The sequence below is a fragment of the Tyto alba genome, unplaced genomic scaffold (assembly GCF_018691265.1).
Source record: "Tyto alba isolate M040663 unplaced genomic scaffold, T.alba_DEE_v4.0 Super-Scaffold_38, whole genome shotgun sequence".
NCBI lineage: Eukaryota > Metazoa > Chordata > Aves > Strigiformes > Tytonidae > Tyto > Tyto alba.
In genome coordinates, this window is record NW_024881313.1 from 38,560,623 (window position 1) to 38,579,541 (window position 18,919).

Sequence of the window (18,919 nt, forward strand, 5' to 3'; positions counted from 1 at the left end):
TCAAGAGAAATATGATGATCAACAGAGATTAATAGAGCATAAAGCAATAAACAATATTGTTCAGATTTTCAATTAAGATAAAACAAGGGAGGAAGGGAAGTAGCAGGGAGAGAAGAAAGCTTTGAGTAAAAGAAAAAAAAAAATCCATTACATGGTGTGAAGCATGCTGACACCTTACAGCTTAGGGGACAAAGAATCTGTTTTGTGAGTGGATATTAACTAAATAGCATAGCCATTTCTAAGTCAGTAAGTGGCCTCCTGGATATATCCTCACCAGGTATTGTACATAGGACTGTAAAAAATTAAATAAAAAAAAAAAATCACTTTTCCAAAGGTCTTGTCATAAAGCAGCATCAGTTGGGACATGGTAGAATTTTTACAGGATTTATTTCAATAGATGATATTTTGTGTCCAGAGATGTGAAATATCATTATTCATGTTCCCAGTATAATTACTGCTAGAATTAATTGACCCAATTATGTTTTTTCCTGATAAAACCTTAGGAGTGTATCAGAGGAAGAACCACTTTACCCATGACTTAAGTCTTCCACAAACATATCTTCCTGGTCACAACTGAAAATAGGTATTCAGCCAGCTGTGTTATTGGTTTGAGCAGCTCAGTTGTTTTTAGGATCTCCTGGCATCTTAAGAGAAGAATAGATGCTTATCTTTTGATGAAGCAACTTCGATACTGGAGCAAATCAACAGATTTTCACCTAGATATTCATTATTTCCCTTACTCTGCAAGTAATCTCAAACCAAACAGGATCAGCCCAGCTTCATGTTTTTTAAATAAAGGTCCTCTAAAATCAGGCTTCTTAGCTTAAAGCTGAGCACCAAAGTAGTACATCAATTCTCCAGACTGTGAGCATTGAAAGAACTTCTGCTGACTTCAGTGTAAGCACCAACACATTCTACTGAAAATAAGCCATTTGCCTAAATGCCAAAAAATGGAGCATAATTTTAGGCTTCTACTTTTAGAGTCTTGCTTTTGATGTAAAACACTGTGAGAGCTTGGTGACATCTCAGCTGGAGGAATTGAATGCAAAATACACAAAGGTTAGAGAGATTCTTGTATACGGCCCCTTTCCTGCTGCATCTCATAACTAAGGCTTGGATGATCACATTCAAAAAGAATTCCCTGCTACAGTGAGCCAATTCTCCTGTTTTATCATGGTACCTCTCAGATCACCTTTAGTTTCCATCACTGCATGAAACAATCTCAGTTAATCAACACAGGAGCTACTTTTTACAGTGACACTAAGCGTAAGTGATGAGAATGCAGTTGGGTGCCTGGTAAGCACAAAGCAGAATCCTCTCTCCATCAGCATAGGAAGTTTATAAACCAGAAACAGATACACATTTATGCTTGCATGACTCACCTTGCACAAAACACTGTTGACAGCTGTCAAGACTGCCCAATTACTTCCTATATAAACACTCTTCCATCATTTTTGTTTTTACCACTTAGCTATAGCAACAGTCGGTGCCTAAAAACAGCCGAACTGAATCTACAACCAAATGCTCAAACATCTTGCTGGGAGGAAATTTAGTATTACCCAGAGTCTGAAAAAAAAAAAAATCCCTTGGGATGCAATGTGTGAAAGAGGATGGAGCAGCAAACTGCCTCGTACGGCACTGCATTCTTCCAACACATTGTGACTGTGAAAATGCTGTGTTTCTTTATCTTCTGTGGACCCAGTTCATCTGATTTAACTGAGATAATAAACCTGAATCTAGCTCTAAACTAGGATCATAGTCACTCATGTTTCCTTAAAAACTCAGACACTCCAGAAGGTAATTCAGTGCATCTAAGATTTTAAACACCCTCTGAAGATATTTACTTCTCTCTGTTATCTACAGAAGGAGCTGAAAGTAATGTGCTAGATTAAGCCTTCATGAATCCAAGACTAATCTACCAGCTACTAGTCACTGCTAATGTCTGTTTTTTTCTAGAGCTATTCAATTTTGAAAAAAAAAAAGATGAGCAATCACCAATAGAAGTGATGACTGCCCCATATCAGGATGCTAAAGCAGTTGTTTTTTGACAGCTGTCAGCCAGGAATATTTTTGAAGATGAAGCTGTCTTAGCAGTACATGGAAGTGATTTGACAAACTCTGCTCTGTATGAGGCAGTCTGTCATCAAATTTTGATATCTTGATTCCATCAGAAGACCACAAGATTATAAGGCTGGAAAGACCTAGAAAAATCATCTAGCCCTTCTCTCCTGCTCTAGGACATGTTTAGCTCTTTACATCATTCCAGACAGATATTTTGCTAACCTTTTCTTAAACCCATGATGGAGGCTCCAAGACCTCTCCAGACAACTTATTCAGCCATCTAACCATTAAAAAATCTTTTTTATTGTATAACCTGGATCTTTCTCATTGCAATTAAAGTCCATTATTTCCTGTCATTATTTCCACTTGGAGAACAGATTGTTCCCTTCCACTTTATAACAGCCTTTTATGTACTTGAAGTCTGTTACCACGTTTTTCCTTACCTATGATTTATGACCTACAGAGCACCAATTGGTGGCAGGGGCTTTACAGACAAAATTAGATAGTACTTAAGTGCTTAAATCCTGTCTTCATCTATCCTGTAACAATCATGACAAAAGGATGTAGGAAAAAGGACAGGAGAACAGGGCTACAGCTGAGACACTGTTAGCTTACTTGAAAGGGCAGCACCTTCAGACAGAAGATTTACTCTTGCAGGTTTTTTTTAACCCTGACTGAATATAAAGAGACATTCTGAAAGAGGTGGTTTGCAGAGAAGAATTAGGGCAATTGATGGCTGAAGAGGGAATGGTTTGCTAAAAGCTATACAAAGGAAAAAAGCAGAACGCACCAGAGAGTGAGACATTTTATAGGAAAAAAAGAATCAGCTAAGAAGATTAATGATTAATAGTGTGACTGAAAGCTGGTGGGATGAGATGGAGGCAACAGGAACCAGCCAGCCATTCTCTGTTTACTGCCCTTGCTTTCACCTCCTCTCAGTCATTTGACTGGTGGCCAAGCCCATGGTTGTGTCCCCATGTCAAGTGGAGAGGACAGTGGCCATCATGATAACGGAAGAGACCATAATCCACCTCCAAACCCTATCGATGGCATTTATAGAACTGGAGATCATTCAACTTACTTTCCACATTGATCTTGGCTTGGGTCTTGTCATCGGGACTTTCACAGCAGTAGAAGCCCCTGTCTGCAAAGGAGATGTCCTTAACCACCAAGGTGTGCTTTGTTCCCTCAGCTTTGATCTCTATTTTTTCACTGGGCTTCAAGACGATGCTGTTCCTCATCCACTTAACCTCTGCAGGCTTAGTCAGCTCTACCTCCAAGGTCACTGTGTCCCTCTCTTCAACTGTTCTGGGCTCCAGTTTCTTCTTGAATGAGATTGAGGCCTCTGCCAAAGGAGAAGAAACACTAGTAAGAATGTAGAGGATCTAGAAAACAGGCTTTCAGAGAAAATTAAAATGGTGACTCATGTATCTGCAGTCCCAACGCATTCTGGACATTCCTATTGAATGATAAGAAAGCGGAATTTCCCTACTGCTAACATAATCAGTCAGAGGGAAGGCCACATAAAGCAACATATGTTACAGCATCAGCTACAGACTGTCAAAGGGGCGTTATCACCTCTTACCTCGGACTCTGAGATTGGCTGTGCTTTCTACACCCTCAGCATTGGCGGAGATTTCAGCTGCATCTTCTAGTGTCAGATCAGTGATGGTGAGGCTGTGGCTGGTGTCCTTCTGGGCGATCACATACTTCTTGCTGGCTTCAATCTTGACACCATTCCTGAGCCAAGTGACCACGGCATCACTGGGAGAGACGGTGCACTTGAATACAGCCTCTTTTCCTTCCTCAGAGACCACGTTGTTGAGACTCGCAACAAATTTCACCACTCTGGGAGCTGATGGATAGAAATAAAACTTTTAAGAGTGTGTCTTTGAGACATGGCATAAACACCTTCCAAGAGCCAAAAGCTTTGATGATTTTATCAGAAACATAAATTTTTATTATTTACAATAAGTGATCTCAATAACGGTCCATCAGATTTCTCATGTCTGAATAAGTTTTGTGTATGAAGATGCCAGAAGAGGAGGGGAAAATCCCATCTTAGTTTTGGGATACTTAATTCCAGCCTCAAATGTAATATGAAGGTCAATTTGCCCACATATCAAGAGACCTGACCATTACAGGTCTCAAAATCATTATATCCTTCACAAATAGAGGTTCCACTGACACAGAGAGGAAGTGGAGTTTTGTATTTTGCTGTCAACACCAGAGACAGCATAAACACATGAACAAATTCAGCTTTGCAGAGTTGTAACAACTGAGGACAAAATCCAGGGATCTCTCTACATTGTCACCATTAGAGACATACCTTTGGGGGTGATGGTAATGCTGCTCTTGTCATCTCTGGACTCACAGGAGTACTCTCCCTCATCCTCAGCGCGGATCCCTGTTATTGTCAGGGTTCGTTTGACCCCTTCCTCGTGAATCTGGAATCGTTTGCTGGGCTTGATCTCGACTCCATTCCTGCGCCACACCACCTTCCCTTTGGCGTGGCTTACATCACAGGTCAAAGAGACGCTGCCTCCAATCTCAGCATTAACAGCTTCAAGTTTTTTGGCAAACTTCAGTGGGATTTCTGAGATCCAGAGGAAGGAAAAATTATGAGAAAGGAAAAGATAAGAAACCTGTTTTAAGAAACTGGTTCTGGCCAAATTAAAAAATAAATAAATAAAAACTAGGAAAAAAAAAAATTAAAAAAACCAACCCCAGAACATATTTGGGGATCAGGGTAGACAGAAACAAACAGAAAGGTGGAAACGTAGGGAGATTCCTTTGACATAGTATTTTAATATCATTATCCTGTAAAGCAAGAACAGTGTCTTAAAATGTGATTGAGTACTGCCTTCCTTTCTTTCTAATCTTTCCCCTGATGAGATCATGTGATGCTTTTACATCAGAGCCTGATTTGCCTGACTAAGAGTAAAAATCTGTATGGAGACATAAGCCCCAGTCACCTTTGTCTCTTCTGTCACTGAAGACACAGCCAAGGGAGTCAGAGAAATCCAGGGTGTGATTTCTCTCTTCCCGAAGGAGACATCTCAAGAGATCTCATCTCCATCCGTGGACCAGTTGTACTTCATCTTTCTTGTCAATTTATAGCCTTAGATTTGACTAGGGAGCAGCACCCCAAGTGCACCATCCCACAAACAGGGGGGGGATACAACTCAGGTTCTGTTTCTCCGTGTGACTAACTCACAAATCTTCTCCTCACGCAACATCCCTCTATATCCCCATCAGCTTTATCACACCAGTGAGCAGAGTGGGGAAGAGCTAAAGCTCTGCCATGCCCCAGCTACTGAGGTGAGGAGGAGATAGAAACAACATGATGAGCGTGGGGAGCAGAGACCAGGAGAAGCACCCATTGTAGGCTTCCTTGTTCCCCTGAGTGGCCAGCAAAGGACAAAAATTGGGTGTTTGGGAGGATGAGAAATTTGCTGGCCCATGGTGAGTCAGCCACAGAAGCTGCATCAGCAGTTCAGGCTTTGAGATTGGAATAGTTTTAGGGAGAGTTTGGATTTCACCTCCATCCTAGCATGAGAGAAGTATGGCTGTTGGGTTGGGACATGACCTGTGTGCTGCTCTCTGCTCACCTTTCACCTGTACTTTGAATTCCTGCTTGTCGCTCTTCGTTTGGCAAGTGTACACAGCAGTGTCTGTGCTCTCAGCCAGGTTCAGTGTCAGGGTCCTGGATGGCCCCTCACTCTTGATCTCATATTTCTTGCTCGCCTTGATTTCTGTTCCATCCTTAAACCACTTTACTGCAGCAGTTTCAGGTGTTACTGAAGTAGTCAGTGTGATGCTTTCATATTCTTGAACAACAAGAGGCTCTTTCTGGACAACTTTCTTTTCAAATTTAGCCTCTGGTTCTAAGAAAAAATATTAAAATAGGAAAACTAATAACTTAATGCTCAAATCCTTAACACAGCAGTTTTCTATTACTGTTTCTTGTTGACTCACAACACCAGCTCATCCATAATCTGTAATAACCCAGCAAACATGGCTAAATATTTGTGGCTGGTATAATCTTTTGCTGAGCAGGAAAAAAAAAAAAAAAAAAAAAAAGATCTGTCAGGTAACCCAGAGCTTCATATATACATATATATATTTTACCTGTTGCCCACAAAAAGCTTGTTTCTTAGAAGTAAAATGGCCTGTATAATTATATTCTCTTGCATTTTCAGGATTTTAGATCTAATTAAGTAGAAATATTAACATGCTAAACCTGAATTTATGGCCTAGTTTATTTTCTGCTCGCTCTATTCCCTTTCTCTTGGCTTCTTCTCTATCTTGTACAATGCTTTGCCACAAAACTAGGCAGTTTGGGGGCACACACAGCAGCAGACCACCTTTTCTTAGTCACCTTTCTCCATAGCTTTATTTCTGCTCTGTAGAACTTCCCACTCCTATTTCCAGCTCCCCACCATATAAAAACATTAGGTGACAAGGTGTGCAAAGGAGACACTAAGCAAAAAACTACATAGCATTTCCATAGCCAAAAAGAGTCTTCGGCCAGATTTCCCACCTCTACACTGCTAGATTAAAAAGGTCACATTAATGTGTGATGTGGTTCACTGAGGTTGCTCCAGGGGAAATGGTGGCTGCACTGTGGCCACCGGGTAGGGAATATCCAGTTTTCCTCTAAGCCAGACAGAGAGCTTTTTAGGTAAGTCCTCACCAGTTGGTTTCAACTTGAAGGTCAGCTTCTGGCCTGCAGCCTCACAGATGTATTCTCCAGCATCTTTCTTCTCCAGTTGCTCTATAACCAGGCGCCGGGTTTTGCCCATGGTTTCTATTTTGAATTTTCTAGAGGAAATGAGCAGTCTTCCATCCTTGAACCATTTTACTTCGGTTGCATCCTGTGCTACCTCACAGCTGAGGGTGGCACTTTCTGTCAGGACAGCATTCACCTCCTTCTGGACCTTCTCCTCATTTATAAATGCAGCTTTTGGCTCTGAGTGTGGAAAAGGAAGAAAATATTGATTGAGGGATTAAAATGAGATGAGTATTACAGATTTCTGTGAAGAGGTTTGGCAAATATTTAGGTGGCTACTTGCCAAAACCAGCTGTCTTCACTGGGAAGTATCTACCCTTCTGTGTGACCAAATTACAATGTGGAAACTAGGGAAACAAGAGCCTAGGAATGAAAAGGACCGAGAAGGTCCTGGACATCAGTCCTATGGTTGCAAGACACCATGCAAAAACCATTTAATTCAAATGTTCCCCAAGAACATCTGTCCTGCAAATCACCAAAAGCTCTCAAATTCCTTTTACCCAACACCTACAGTGAAATGTCAAGGACATAATTATAGCAGTATGGACTTCTGGAACAGACTCTTCAGGATCTCTTCCACTGTTACAAACATGACCATCAAAGGGACAAAGACAATATGGTCTTCCTACAGAGCACAGGTAGGTCAGGATCATGGCTGGCAAGGTGGCCAAGATTGTTTGCAATGTGAACACTCCCTTTAGCATCACATCCTTAAAGCAATTTGGGCACCTTGTGAATCCTGTTCCAAAAGACCACTTGCTGGGAAGATTTCACAACAAATGGACATTTAGCAGCTGGCTGAAATAGTAATGCATCTCAGAAGGCTGAGGTCTCAAACACACAACAGCATAAATTCAGAAAAAATACTGAGTTTTCAACCGATCTTGATGAGTGCCACTGAAAAATTGCAAGTGACAAAGCATATTATAGCCTCACAGTTTTCAGAGATGGGATCATAAGTCTAATAAGAAATGGATTTTGGAGTGGCTCTTTGCTTTCAAGGGGTTTGGTGCACAAGAATAAAATTTTAGGATCCCAGAAATGGGAGAGATCTGAAAAATATGTTGATTATTATTTCTATCTGTAATTATTATATAGACAGACTTAACATGAGATAGGTCTTTGTGCCATGCTAGGACCAAATATTCCCATTTCTATAAGTCCAGGCAATCAGGTACAGAAAAATCGTGTGAACCCTACAGGTTTCAACAAATCCAGACTACTGAAGCTGAGTAACTGTGCAATAGTTATTACAGGTATTATTTTATTCATAGAATTCTAGAATGGTTTGGGTTGGAAGGGACCTTAAAGATCACCCAGTGCCACCCCCTGCCCTGGGCAGGGACCCCTTCCCCCAGCCCAGGGGGCTCCCAGCCCCGTCCAACCTGGCCTTGAACCCTTCCAGGGAGGGGGCACCCACAGCTGCTCTGGGCACCCTGGGCCAGCGCCTCATCCCCCCCACAGAGAAAAATTTCTGCCTTAGATCTCACCTAAATCTGCCTTCTTTCAGCTTAAAACCATCACCCCTCGTCCTACCCCCACCCCCTGATCCAGAGTCCTCCCCACCTTTCCTGTCCCCCCTTTAAGCCCTGGGAGGCTGCTCGAAGGGCTCCCCGGAGCCTTCTCTTCTCCAGGCTGAACCCCCAACTCTCTCAGCCCGGCCTCCCAGGGGAGCTGCTCCAGCCCCCGAGCATCTTCGTGGCCTCCTCTGGACCACCCTCTACTATAATTCAGACAAGATATGTCTCACCTGTGACGACAATCTTGAAGGTAAGTTTCTGGCCAGCAGCCTCGCAGGTGTACTCCCCAGCATCTTTCTTCTCCACCTGACCCACCACCAGACGACGCGATTTGCCCTCCGACTCCACCTTGAACTTCTTGCTCGAGGTGATCAGTTTCCCCTCCTTGTACCACTTCACGTCGGTCTTCTCCTGGGCCACCTCGCAGCTCAGTGTGGCATTTTCTGATAGTGCAGCTTTCACCTCTTTCTGGACCTTCTCCTTGTTTGTAAACACAACTTCTGGCTCTGAAAAGGAAGAGAATTTCAAAGTGTCTCCAAGACATGATATATGATCCTCTTATCATGGCTTACAGGTAACACTGGAAATTAAGCTTCTGATTTACAATACATCTCTAAACTTATTAGAAGAACATGCAGATTGTTTTGTGGTGAGGTTTTTTTGTTCTTTTTTTTTTTTTTTAAGAAACTTTTCATTGATTTTGTCAGAAATCTCACTAACATTAGTATATTTATGGCAGTGAGCTAGGAGATCATCTGAATCATTTATAAGAGCATTGTATGGCACGACCCAGTCAAGGTAAGATACATTTTGTTTTAAGTTGAGTGCAAACTAATTCATTTTTACTGGGAGAAACTGTCCTTTACTGAGTCACAGCCCCACACTGTTGATTCCTTTTGTTCCCAATAGCTGTGTCTGCTGCCTTTACTGTCCTATTGGTACTGGGTAACTTTCTTTCATGCAAAGGGTGCTAGGACCAGGACTTACATGTTCAAGAGTGTGTTATTACTTCCCATATAACTTGAGAAAAGCCCAAACCATCTCAATTTCTTACATCCAAATTGTGAAATCCTCTTGTTCTCCAGTAAACACATTAGTGATCCCACTTGAGAGAGCATCAGGAGGCAGGAATTGAGTTGAGATTGTCTTCTGCCCCTCTAGACCCCACTAGAGTGATGCATTTGGAATGAGCCCCCTTGACACCTTCTTTCAATAGTTACAACTTAACTGATGCCTTAGAGACCTTAACACCTTCTTTGACACCTTCTTTCCATAGTTGCAATTTAGCTGATGACTTAGAGACCTTAACATATATCAAGCCTTACCGTCATATTCAATCCCCAGCCTGAAATGAGCCCTTCCAAGAATAGAGTGCAGACATCAAGCAGACACTCAACTGCTCTCCACCATGACCCTGCTCTGAAATGCACTGAGAATCAGCTGTGTTACAGAGTTGGTCTTGTTGTGTCAACATGTGGGTACAGAGAGGTATAATCTGTATTTTCTTTTTTATGGCCCAGTTCTTACAGCACTGGATAGCTCCCAAAATTTTTCAAGGATGGAGCACCCTGTTTTAAGGATTTTATGAAGTTTAACGTAGAACATATACAGAGAACTGTATTTGTAACTCTTTGTCCCATTTCCCCATGAGGTGCAGGTCATCCCAATGATGTTCTCCAAAAATTTGAAACGTAACAGGAAAAACTCTTATAAATTAATAATCACTTTCATAAATATTCTAGAAATAGGAAGACTGAGCCAAAAAATCTTCTCTCACCTGTAATGTCAAGCTTGAAGGTAAGTTTCTGGCCAGCAGCCTCGCAGGTGTACTCCCCAGCATCTTTCTTCTCCACCTGACCCACCACCAGACGACGCGATTTGCCCTCCGACTCCACCTTGAACTTCTTGCTCGAGGTGATCAGTTTCCCCTCCTTGTACCACTTCACGTCGGTCTTCTCCTGGGCCACCTCGCAGCTCAGTGTGGCATTTTCTGATAGTGCAGCCTTCACCTCTTTCTTCACTTTGTCCTTGTTGATGAAAGCATCTTCTGCCTCTGGAATTAAGATCATGGGGGCAGATTTAGAACATTAATCTTTCACATACACTCCCTTTCCCAAACGCACACATCAGTCCTTGCATTGCAGTGCTGAAGATGAATTTCCCATTCACATTCCCTTTCAACACTGTCAACTGAATGTTAATATTTGAATTAATCAAGTGCCAGTGAAGGATGCTTTTACTAGTAGTCCAAGACAGTTTAGATGACCCCAGACTAGCTTTTATTTCCACCACTATTATTCTCTAAAATCTGCAGAAAAGAAGTTCACATATCCCAATGTCCAGCAGCACACCAGTGGATGCAGTCTGTAAGAAGTCTGTCTGCTGTAATAAGACAAGCATTAAATTGTCCCAACAGCCCAAGAGTTGCAATTTTCTTTGCCTGCAAAAGTAAAGCTGGTCTTGGCAAACAATCTTTGTCAGCCTATTCAGTGTCTGTATCTTTGTTTTCCAAATGTTCCAAAGATGCATCATCCCAGAACTATGTTTCTCTAATGAACTGAAGTGAACCAGCCTCTCTGGTATTTGCTTTGCACTGCATCATGCCAGAATCAAAAAGCAATCTAATATATGAACTGTTGAATTTACTTTAAAATCATCATGATCCAGCTGAGGGATGTCAAGGTTAAATCCTGTTCTTGCTAATGTCATGGCGAAGAGATCTGGTTTCCTCAGCTACCGCTTCTGAGAACTGTTCTAGTATTTCCCTTCAGTTGGCAGAGAATGTAATAAAAATATTTCTTCCATAATAAAGAGACACTTTATTTCAGGAAGGACTATTCTCGAGAAAATGCATACGCTCAGATGATTTGCTGTGCCCTTTAATTTCTCCTCCAATTCCCGAATTCTCATTTTGCTATCAGTACATCTTCACCAGATTCCCAGGGAAACTCCCCAGTGATCTTCAGTCTGCCCTGGTCTTGGGCTACAGAAATTCCACTACATTTCTATTTGTCAAAGAAAGTAGACAGATCTAATATTGTAAACACAACTGCATGAATAAACCAGCACAATTTAAATACTGACTCCATCGCTTCCTGCTGAGATGGAATCTTCCAAGACACATAATTTTTCTCTTCTTCAGTTTTTCAGGATATAAAACAGGGATGCAGCAAATTCACTCACCTGTGACGACAATCTTGAAGGTAAGTTTCTGGCCAGCAGCCTCGCAGGTGTACTCCCCAGCATCTTTCTTCTCCACCTGACCCACCACCAGACGACGCGATTTGCCCTCCGACTCCACCTTGAACTTCTTGCTCGAGGTGATCAGTTTCCCCTCCTTGTACCACTTCACGTCGGTCTTCTCCTGGGCCACCTCGCAGGTCAGAGTGGTGTTCTCCTTCAGCACTGCCTTCACGTCTTTTTGCACTTTGTCTTTGTGTTCAAACACATCATCTGCAAGATTGGAAAGGGGGATAAATATAGAAAAAAATCCCAGGAAAATGAAAACTTTGTCTCCAGGATCATATGGTACAGGGTTTTCAACAGGACACCACCTGGCAGATAACAGTATAAATAAAACAGCTGCAATATTTAAAAGGTTAACAGAGTCAGGGTTTAGCAAATGCTTGAGGAATCACTGGTAGGAACAGCTTGCTTCCAGACAGCAGTTTCTCGCTCCTATTTATTTGGGCAGCAAGCACTGCCATGCCTGATCTTTAGGCTTAACACCGGCTTTTCTGTACAGTCGCTGTCTGCAGGCTGAGCAGGATGGGCTCTCTTGGGGAAGCAGGGCATGTTCTGTTCACTTACAGAAAAGACTGGGCTGCATATTCACAGTAAACAGGGCATAATTCTGGCAGGGTCCTCCATTTGCCAATGCTGTCCCTATATTTGGATCCAAGTAACTTTCAGGAAAAAAACAGTAGTTGTTATGGAATAGATGCATAACAACTGGAACACCTTCACAAAGATTTATATGGAATTGTGTCCTTATGGAACAGCATCACTTCCCAAATATATTCTATAGAGCATGTGCTACTAATAGTACAAAACCGTGGTCATAAAATAATTTAGGTTAGGAGTGGTCTCTGGAGGTCATCCAGTCCCACTTCCCCACTCAGAGCAGATAAAATTACATCAAGTTATTCAGAGACACGTCCCATTGAGTTCTGAATATCTCCAGTGATGGAGATCCCATGACCTCAAGACATCTGTTCCAGAGCTTGACCATCCTCATGGTGCAAGTTTTTCCTAATAGATTTTCAGACGCTCCCATATTCCAAGTTGTACACTTCTTTCACCATGCATCTTTGAGAAGAATGTGGAGCTGTGGACTCTATATCCTCCGATTGGATAGTTGCAGGCTGTAATTAAAGCTCCCTTTGCCTTCTCTTTTCTAGGCTGAACAAATCCCAGTCTCTCCTCATATGGCAAGTGCTCCAACCCCATAATCACCTTGGTTGCCTCCACTGGAACTGTGCCAGTAACATCTTGGATTTCCAGATGGAATAGCTGTCAGATTCTCCAATCAAGCAGACATTGAATTAAGAACAGTAGTTTGATTTTAGATTTGTTTTTGGTAAATTCCAAGGACATAATTTTAGAAGATGAGCATGTGAAACTACCTTGGATGTAGGGATCATGAAATGATCTAGTCTGCACTAAATAGTGGAATTAAAATTATCTCTGTGACACATTTATTTGGATCTAGCAAACTTGTATGAATTATGAGAACTACTTCATGAAAAGTACATGAACAATTTGTTCAACACTGTGGGACCTGGTATCTTCACATTAAGGTGTCCAGAATCTATACCTTACCCAGCAGAAAAACAGGAAAGAAAAGATTATAAGGCCAGCTAAATATATATATATATATATATCAGTACTCTTTAAAAATAATTTAAAAGACAGAGCACAAATAAGGAATTCAAAAAAGGACAACTCTACTGGAAAGCTGTGTCTCTGGGGTCAGGAACTGTAGTAATAAAGCAAGATTTTCCAAAAGTCAGACTGGATACAAGCTCATGAAGGAGGTTAAGACACCTAGCAAAGGATCCTCTAACACCAGAAATATATGTAGACAAGGGAAGAAGTGGGACCGTGATGCTAAAAGCATAGGTTTCATGTTTCAGAGCTCTTCATAGGACACTTCTGAAGACAACAAGTAAATGCTCCCAGAAAGTGTTCTCCTATGGTCTTTGTTCATTTAGGCTCTCACCCTCACTCTAAGCAGAGGTTTTGCCCTTTCATACAAAGCAATGAAGGTTACACAAGGAGGCTGAGTGAGGGACTCCTAAGCTCACACATTATGTTCTGTCCTAGGCAACTCTCTTCAGTGAGAGCTTTCAGTTGTTTGAATTTCCCTCAGGAGAATGTTACTTCTTACACAGAGTCTAGTTGGTAGTCCTGCTCAGTTATATCTTTAATCAACAGTAAGGTGAAAAAAAAAAAAAAAAAAAAAAAAAAAAAAAAAAAAAAAAAAAAGTGATCTAGTATTAAAGCACAGAGGGTCAGAAGTTCCATTTTCCAGTTCCAGTTCTACAGCATACTTCCTTAGTAGTTTTGAATGAGAACCTAAATGGGTCCCAATTTCTTCCTTTAAGGTGACCAATAAATGACCAATAAATCTCTCAGTGGCAAGAGGGAGCTTATTCTTCTCTGCAATCCTTTCTTGTATTTCCCCATTTGCAAAATCTGAGTAATGCTCTCTCTTTGGCAACAATGGGCTTGGGCCACACTCATCTATATCTTTCAGACAAAATGCCAGTCCCCCTTTCCATGGTACTCAAGTACCTCAAAGCCTGTTATATGAAAAACACTTCCATGATATAGGACACACTTCTTATCCCTATTTATGGAAAGGATATCAGATGAAGAGAAGGTTAGTGATAGTGAGTTTCACTCCACATCAAACTTCAGAGGATGGTACCGTTTCCCAAAAAAGTGAATCCCCAGTGTACAAGCCATGGGATTTTCTCCCATGCATACGACTGTTTCTCAGAAGCTCTAAAAGCAGGCCAGTCTTTGGGTTTTCATCTAAAAGTCTCATGCAATCCACCATTATTGCTGTCAACAGCTTTCCTTGCTCAGAAACAGACATTTGGGCTAAGTTGCAAGCACAAACAACTGCTGAGAACACTTCAGTGTCTTGTTGCAACCAGCAGAGCTTAAAGTTCTCCTGGTCCCAGATGAGAAGATCCTTCCACAGGAAGTCCTTTGTAGAGTTCAAACAGTATGATAAGATCCTTTGTTAATTTCTACCTTTCACAGTTTCATTTATAATCTGCTATGATTTTTACAACAGCCTCTTCTATCAACAGCAGTCATTGTTTGAAATAAAATAATGATCTCAGTCTTACTCTACTATTCCTACAACCTGCATAGAGCTATAGAAAAAAGTCACATAACTGAGCCAATTAAATAAGTATTGCCATAGTTTTTCGGGCACAAAGAAGAGTTGCCAAACACAAAGGAGGATGAGGCATATTTGTCTCTAATTTCCTTGTAGGGTCACTCCCCAGAGACATATACCACAGAATGCGAACATGGCAGAGCAAGCAGAATGAAGCCCAGCAAACTTGTACTTCAGCAAGACTCACAGCTGACAGACAGATGAACCTCAGTGCTGTACTGTCATGCTTTTCTCAGGCTACACTGGGAGCAGGGCAGCCACAAACCACCTACAGCGTGGAAGATACATAACCACATTCATAGATGGGTCCAAAATAGACAGCTCAGATGTGTAACTGGTGCACCAGGCTGCATAGACATGCTTAGATTCTAGTGTTGGATGAATCCGTTGAAAGAAAGAAAGAAATGGCAAATATTTGCTCCAAAAACCAATTATGTTGTCCCACATCACTTACTGGGATGTGGTTTTAATTGAATGCATATTTAAGGTTTTCTTCTGGTCCACAGTCAGAAAAGAAATGTCTACATCAAATTTCAGTATTCTTTCCTCATCACCTTTTCAAACAAGACAGAAGCAAGGAAGATGAGAAAGAAAGTGTTGAATAATATTTTCCACAAAAATAAGTAGCAGCAAGGACAAAAAATTATGATTCACCAGTACATACAAATTACTGGATATCATTCTGAACTCACACTCAAAACCTTATGTGTTGTGCAATTCCTCATTAAGTCATACTGGCAAATTCTCCCACCAGAACCATGCTTTGGTACAGGTGTGGCAGAAAGAAACTCTGTCCCAGCAGAGACAAAAACTACAGATTCTCAGAGAGAACTACAGACACTAAAGAGTGGAAGGATTGTTTTATGCTTGACTTGTTATTACATGTTTTTTCTTTAATTTCTGGTCAAAATCAGGGAAAGAAGAGTGGTCTAAGTGGACTTTTCTCTTTCCCAAATCATCTAAACATATGTCTGTAAGACTGATCTTTAAGGATAATCACTTAAATTCTGTAGCAGATCCATATATATCAAGGCTGGAAGTAAATCTATGTCCCTAAGAAACTTTCTTTATAGCTACAGCAAGAAAATATATAAGTAGATAATCCCTCACCTGTAATGTCAAGCTTGAAGGTAAGTTTCTGGCCAGCAGCCTCGCAGGTGTACTCCCCGGCATCTTTCTTCTCCACCTGACCCACCACCAGACGACGCGATTTGCCCTCCGACTCCACCTTGAACTTCTTGCTCGAGGTGATCAGTTTCCCCTCCTTGTACCACTTCACGTCGGTCTTCTCCTGGGCCACCTCGCAGCTCAGTGTGGCATTTTCTGATAGTGCAGCTTTCACCTCTTTCTTCACTTTGTCCTTATTAATAAATGCATCCTCTGCTTCTGTGGGGTGGAAGAAGCAATTTATAAATCACAGGTATATTCACGTTGTCCAAAATGTTCACAGCCAAATGCAAAATCCTGCTTACAAGAACTTCCCACAGCTCTGTCCTTTTGGAATGGTCCTACTCACAGCTAAGATACACTCAGACAGGACATGACCCTCTTTAAAACCTGAGGACAACACATCAGCCATTTCTGAGCAAAATGAGCCAATGCCCCAGGAGTTCAGGTTCTTCCCATCCCCGTGGATCCACAAGACATCTGACTTTTTGTTCTTTAATGTGATGAACATATAAGAACCCAATCTCATCCATCACTGGGACTCCAGTGTAAGCTTTGCCCACACTAGGTACTTCTTAAACATGATTCCAGACCTATTTTCCTACACATGTGGGAGATGACCCTACCTTTAGAGCTATAAATCACAACAACATATGTAAGCTTGCTTAATTTTTCTTTACTATGAAATCAGAAAACGACAAAGACTGCTCAGTGGGATTCATCTCACGGATGAAGACAACTAATTAGAGGCATCTGTGTGACAGTGGATGCACACAAGCTGGTTGTCTCATCTCCCTCACCACTCAGTGAAGACCCAGGCTACACAGACCCTGGAGCCTAGAGGGCAATTCTGTTTGCTTTGTAGTAAAGGAAATTGATGGACCTTTCTGTGATGAGAACTAACATATCTCTCACCTGTGACGACAATCTTGAAGGTAAGTTTCTGGCCAGCAGCCTCGCAGGTGTACTCCCCAGCATCTTTCTTCTCCACCTGACCCACCACCAGACGACGCGATTTGCCCTCCGACTCCACCTTGAACTTCTTGCTCGAGGTGATCAGTTTCCCCTCCTTGTACCACTTCACGTCGGTCTTCTCCTGGGCCACCTCGCAGCTCAGTGTGGCATTTTCTGATAGTGCAGCCTTGACCTCTTTCTTCACTTTGTCCTTGTTGATAAATGCATCCTCTGCCTCTGAAATAGGGAAAGATTAGGAAAAAAATATGTAAGATAAAAATAACCTCCATCTAGAAGATATTACATGTATTTTGTGTAGTTGCTCTACAGGACCATTTCTTGTAAGTAACATTGCTTTGCTGTTCTTTTCATCACATTGAACAATGCACCCTCAGAACGGAGTCCATATAATTATCATCTCCCTGACTAGTCTTCATTAACAGCTCAACCACCTCATTTTAAAATGTCTTATAGTGAAGACAAAGATTAATTTCCCCCTTTGTGTCTTTATGACATTTCTACACACCACATTTAGAACTAGACAAATATAGCACAATTATGCGTTGCCACCTTCACTGTCACATTATTTACAGGAATCTACCAACATCTTGTTATTTTAGATTAAGACTAGGTGTTGTTCAGAAAGTATCTTGTAAATCCATCTCAGAGAAATCACAAAGATGCAGTTCTTAATGTGGGAAAGTACTTGGCCTACATTATATATAAAACTCACCTATAAAATTTGAAGTATACTTTCCTTTCTTCAGAAATCTCTTATTTTTCAGAAAATTGACCATGGGGAATCTTCTCTTAATGCAAGCAACAAGAATTAAATGTTTAAAGTAACTTTCTCCCACAGTACCACGTCCATCTCAAAAAGTGGAGTTAGTAGTTAGTTAGGCATATAAATTGAAAAGATTCAGTTGCCACCTTACTAAGTACAATTGACTGATAAATTGAATCTTTCACTGATTAATGATTGTTTTACCTGGTTCTCCTTTTACCAACAACTGGTGTGGTCACTGTTAGTTTTTATATTATCCTACATTTGAGATGTGGGAGGAAAAATACACCCTGAAAAATGGACTCCCACATTTGTTCCACTGATTTACCTTAAGAAATAGCTGCACAAGAAGTGTAAAATATTTCTGGTATGCCTAAATGATGGACATCACACAGCAACAACCTCCCAACATTCATCATAGACTACCTTTGCCTTTTTGGGTCCCAGGTATGTACCTGAGTGTTGAAGCCTCTGATTTCATTGCTACAGAAGCACAGGCTCCAAAGATAAATACTGGACTAGAAAGTGCACAGGGTTGTTATTGCCCTTCATTTTCAGTGGAAGTGTGGAAGATAATTTAACCAGCCAGCTTCAGGCACTTGGGTCACCTGGTTAGGGTGACCTAGGAGGCTCTTGGCTCTCCCTGGCAGTCATGATGAACCCCTTCTATAGCCTGTGTTAGTCTTCCTCCCCCCAGTCACTCTCTGCAGACTCCTATGGCCATTTTTTCTCCTCCTTGGTGACTTTCTCCTCTGCATAGCATCTCTGTCATGTCTGTACTCTGAGTGGCAGCAGCTGGCTGGGAGGGTAAGGAGTAGGGGTAAATTCAGGTCAAGTTCCTATGCTGCTGACCACGGCACTCCTTGTAATCCTGGGAGCCACATCATAGGCTTTTCATCAGTATTGCACAATCCATGGAAAGAGAGGGGTCCTGCAGGGGACAAGCTGAAGGAAAAACACAGTTTATATGCTCTAAATTTGAGTTCTTCTGTTTGTATTGGATGTAGAAGGGGTGTAAGGAGATGTCGTTGTCATCAATATGTCATTAGCGAGGCAGCATACATGGCCTATCCTGGGTGATGTAAAACTCCTCAAAGGCATATGTCAGCTCAGTATAGATTAAGCAGCATTTTGGTAGCTAAAAGAGCTCATGCATACACCACGGTTTGCATCCAAAAGAGGTTGGGAAAATATAAATATTTTGGCTTTCATCTACAACTTGGACT

The 18,919-nt window shown here is 41.5% G+C and overlaps 1 protein-coding gene across 1 annotated transcript in view; it reads right to left on the minus strand.

Moving 5' to 3' along the window:
• Positions 1 to 18,919, minus strand: part of OBSCN (obscurin, cytoskeletal calmodulin and titin-interacting RhoGEF) — a 185,984-nt gene that overhangs the window by 136,309 nt on the left and 30,756 nt on the right. Inside the window, exons 11-20 of the mRNA XM_042802202.1 lie at positions 16,871 to 17,146; positions 15,899 to 16,174; positions 11,557 to 11,826; positions 10,151 to 10,426; positions 8,604 to 8,879; positions 6,758 to 7,033; positions 5,673 to 5,948; positions 4,391 to 4,657; positions 3,647 to 3,916; positions 3,143 to 3,406 (exon numbers count right to left, since the gene is read on the minus strand). Coding sequence (XP_042658136.1) covers positions 3,143 to 3,406; positions 3,647 to 3,916; positions 4,391 to 4,657; positions 5,673 to 5,948; positions 6,758 to 7,033; positions 8,604 to 8,879; positions 10,151 to 10,426; positions 11,557 to 11,826; positions 15,899 to 16,174; positions 16,871 to 17,146 — 2,727 coding nt within the window. The remainder of the gene's footprint in view (positions 1 to 3,142; positions 3,407 to 3,646; positions 3,917 to 4,390; positions 4,658 to 5,672; positions 5,949 to 6,757; positions 7,034 to 8,603; positions 8,880 to 10,150; positions 10,427 to 11,556; positions 11,827 to 15,898; positions 16,175 to 16,870; positions 17,147 to 18,919) is intronic.